This window comes from Peromyscus californicus, unplaced genomic scaffold (genome assembly GCF_007827085.1).
Source record: "Peromyscus californicus insignis strain IS unplaced genomic scaffold, ASM782708v3 Scaffold_7__1_contigs__length_154581171, whole genome shotgun sequence".
NCBI classification, from domain to species: Eukaryota; Metazoa; Chordata; class Mammalia; order Rodentia; family Cricetidae; genus Peromyscus; species Peromyscus californicus.
Genome location: NW_026294595.1, coordinates 65,828,840 through 65,831,671, shown reverse-complemented (window position 1 = coordinate 65,831,671; position 2,832 = coordinate 65,828,840). Strand labels below are relative to the sequence as shown.

The window sequence follows — 2,832 nt, the reverse complement described above, 5'->3', positions numbered from 1 at the left end:
TAGTGTTATAATAAAGTATTAGTAACAAGCTAACCTACTTTTCATCTTCAAAATTATCTGCAAAGTGATCTTAAGTATAAAGGTAAAAATGTAGCTTTTCAATTTCAGCAGTTACAACAATGAGATGACAAAGTATTTCAATTTAGTATTTAAAATATTATTAATGGGACAGTCTATCTTTTTTTTTCAGATCACTTTATGACCACAGCCTGAACTAAACTGTTTAAAAGGATGAACAATGTCACAGAATTCATCCTTCTAGGCTTGACTCAAGACCCAGATCTGCAGAAACTCTTATTTATTGTGTGCTTAATAATCTATTTGATCACACTGGCAGGTAACATGCTCATCTCAGTCACCATCTTCATCAGCCCAGCCCTCTCTACTCCCATGTACTTTTTTCTGTCCTACTTGTCCATCATAGATGGTTTCTACTCTTCTTCCATAGCACCCAAAATGATCTATGACTTGATCTCTGAGAAGAGCAGCATATCCTTCAATGGCTGCATGACTCAGCTTTTTGTTGAACATTTTTTCGCTGCAGCTGAAATCATCTTGCTGGTTTCCATGGCCTATGATCGCTACGTAGCCATCTGCAAGCCTTTGCACTACATGACCATCATGAGCCGACCTGTGTGTGTATTTCTTGTGGGGGCTGCTATAGTCCTGGGATTCATACATGGAGGAATACAGATTTTATTTATGGCCCAGTTACCATTCTGTGGCCCAAATATCATTGACCACTTTATGTGTGATTTAATACCACTCCTGGAGTTGGCCTGCACTGACACTCATACTCTGGGGCCTCTGATTGCTGCCAACAGTGGGTCACTGTGTTTACTCATTTTCTCTATGCTGGTTGCTTCCTATATAGTCATCCTTCACTCTCTGAGGAATCATAGTTCAGAAGGGCGTCGCAAAGCCCTGTCTACCTGTGCATCTCATGTCACTGTTGTTGTCTTATTCTTTGTACCTTGTTCATACCTGTACCTAAGGCCTATGACCTCCTTACCCACTGACAAAGCTGTGACTGTGTTTTGCACTCTGGTGACACCTATGTTGAATCCATTAATCTATACCCTCAGAAATGAGGAGGTCAAAAGAGTTATGAAGAAGCTCTGGGGTCAAATGTGGAAAGCTGGTGATGCATAAACCTGGTGATTTGTGTTTTTAAAAACAATGTCTGGTGCTGTTTCATGGACCCTTGTTCTCCTTTTTAAATGGTTAAAATGATGATAGTGAATTATATCCTATTTGCACCAAATTTTCATTGAATAGTAATTATATCTCTGAGTGGAGTACAATGTGACAACGCATGCAGATAATACATATAAGAAAATAATATATATGAGGAGGTCAAGAAGGTTATTAGAAAGCTCCTGGGTCAAATATGGTCAAACAATGGTTAAAGAAGTCTTACGATTTTCTACTTTTAGACAGGAATAGGTAGTGATAGTTCATGTAGATTTCTTTTCCCTAAGTGATTTAAATTGAGACAGCCAATTATACTCTGTATCAAAATTAGCATATTTATATATATTAATGCAATAGATGCAGTGTAATAACGTATGTAGACAATGTGTAGGATAACATCAGGGTGATAAGGATTTCTGTGACATTATAGATTCATCTTTTTTTGTTTAGAATCTTAAATCCTGTTCTAATTTTTTATAATATCTAAAATAAGTTATTATGAATTATGGTCACTCTATTCTGTTTAGAATGTATTTCTCCTATTGAACCATATTTTGGAATTTTTTTTATCCCAAGTCTCTCTGTCCCTCCCCTTTCTCACCCTTTCTAAACTGCAGTGACCTTTACTCTACGTTCGAGTTTAGTGAGATAATGACAACAAATGCTGATGAGGATTCAGGGAAAGGGGACCCTTATTCATCTGTGGAGGGGTAAACTAGTACAGGTACTGTGGAAATCAGGTTTTTTTTTTTAAAAAAAAAAAAAAACAACTAAAAACAGAACAATATGACCCACTCCTGGGCATCTACTCAATGGACTCTAATCTACAACAGAGATATCTGTACATTTGTGTTGGTTGCTTCTCTCTTCACACTAGCTAAGAAATGGAATTCTTCAATGTGTTTATTGACTGGTGAATGGATAATGAAATATGGCAATACACATAATTTTATTCCATAATAAAGAAAAATGAAACCAAACAATTTTATAAAAATAGGTGAGACTAGACTACTGAGTGAGGTAACCCAGGTCCAGAATGACAAATATTGTATGTTCTCTCTCCCATGTGGGTCCTAGCTTTAAATTTTTACATTTCTGTATTTAAGTTAAAATCTCTTTAGAGCCCCTAAAGCAAGAGAGGAATCAGATAAGGTGTGAAAAAGGAAAGGACTTGGGGAGGAGCAAGCATGAAACACATATGATATGAAAGTAGGGGTGCAAATACTAGGGTTGAAGTGTTTAAATGGGTATTGGGGCAGGATGAGGGAAAATGGTAGTGATGGGGAGGGATAAACAAAAACTAGGAATGTAGGAGAAATGATTTGGAAACCTATGACTTTATGAACTAATTAAAAGGGACAACTAGTCTACCTGGGTCAAACCCACTATTTTTTTTTTTGTTTTTTGCTTAATTTTATTTTTATTTTTGTTTGCTTTTTTTAAAAAAAATTATTTAGTTTGTTTTTTGAAACTATAACTATACCATTTCCTCCTTTCTTTCCTTCCTCTAAATCCTCCCATATAATCCTTCTTACTCTCTTTCAAATCCATGACCTCTTTTTTGTTATTATTGTTACATACATATATGTATATACATATATATTCCTAAATACACAAATACAAACTGCTCAGTCTATA

The 2,832-nt window shown here is 35.6% G+C and overlaps 1 protein-coding gene across 1 annotated transcript; it reads left to right on the top strand.

Moving 5' to 3' along the window:
• Positions 1–219: 219 nt before the first annotated feature.
• LOC128100933 (olfactory receptor 4C45-like) lies at positions 220–1,152 on the top strand. Its single transcript, XM_052723671.1, has one exon. The coding sequence runs from the start codon at positions 232–234 to the stop codon at positions 1,150–1,152; it is 921 nt and encodes a 306-aa protein (XP_052579631.1). The 5' UTR covers positions 220–231.
• The last annotated feature ends 1,680 nt before the right edge of the window (positions 1,153–2,832 follow it).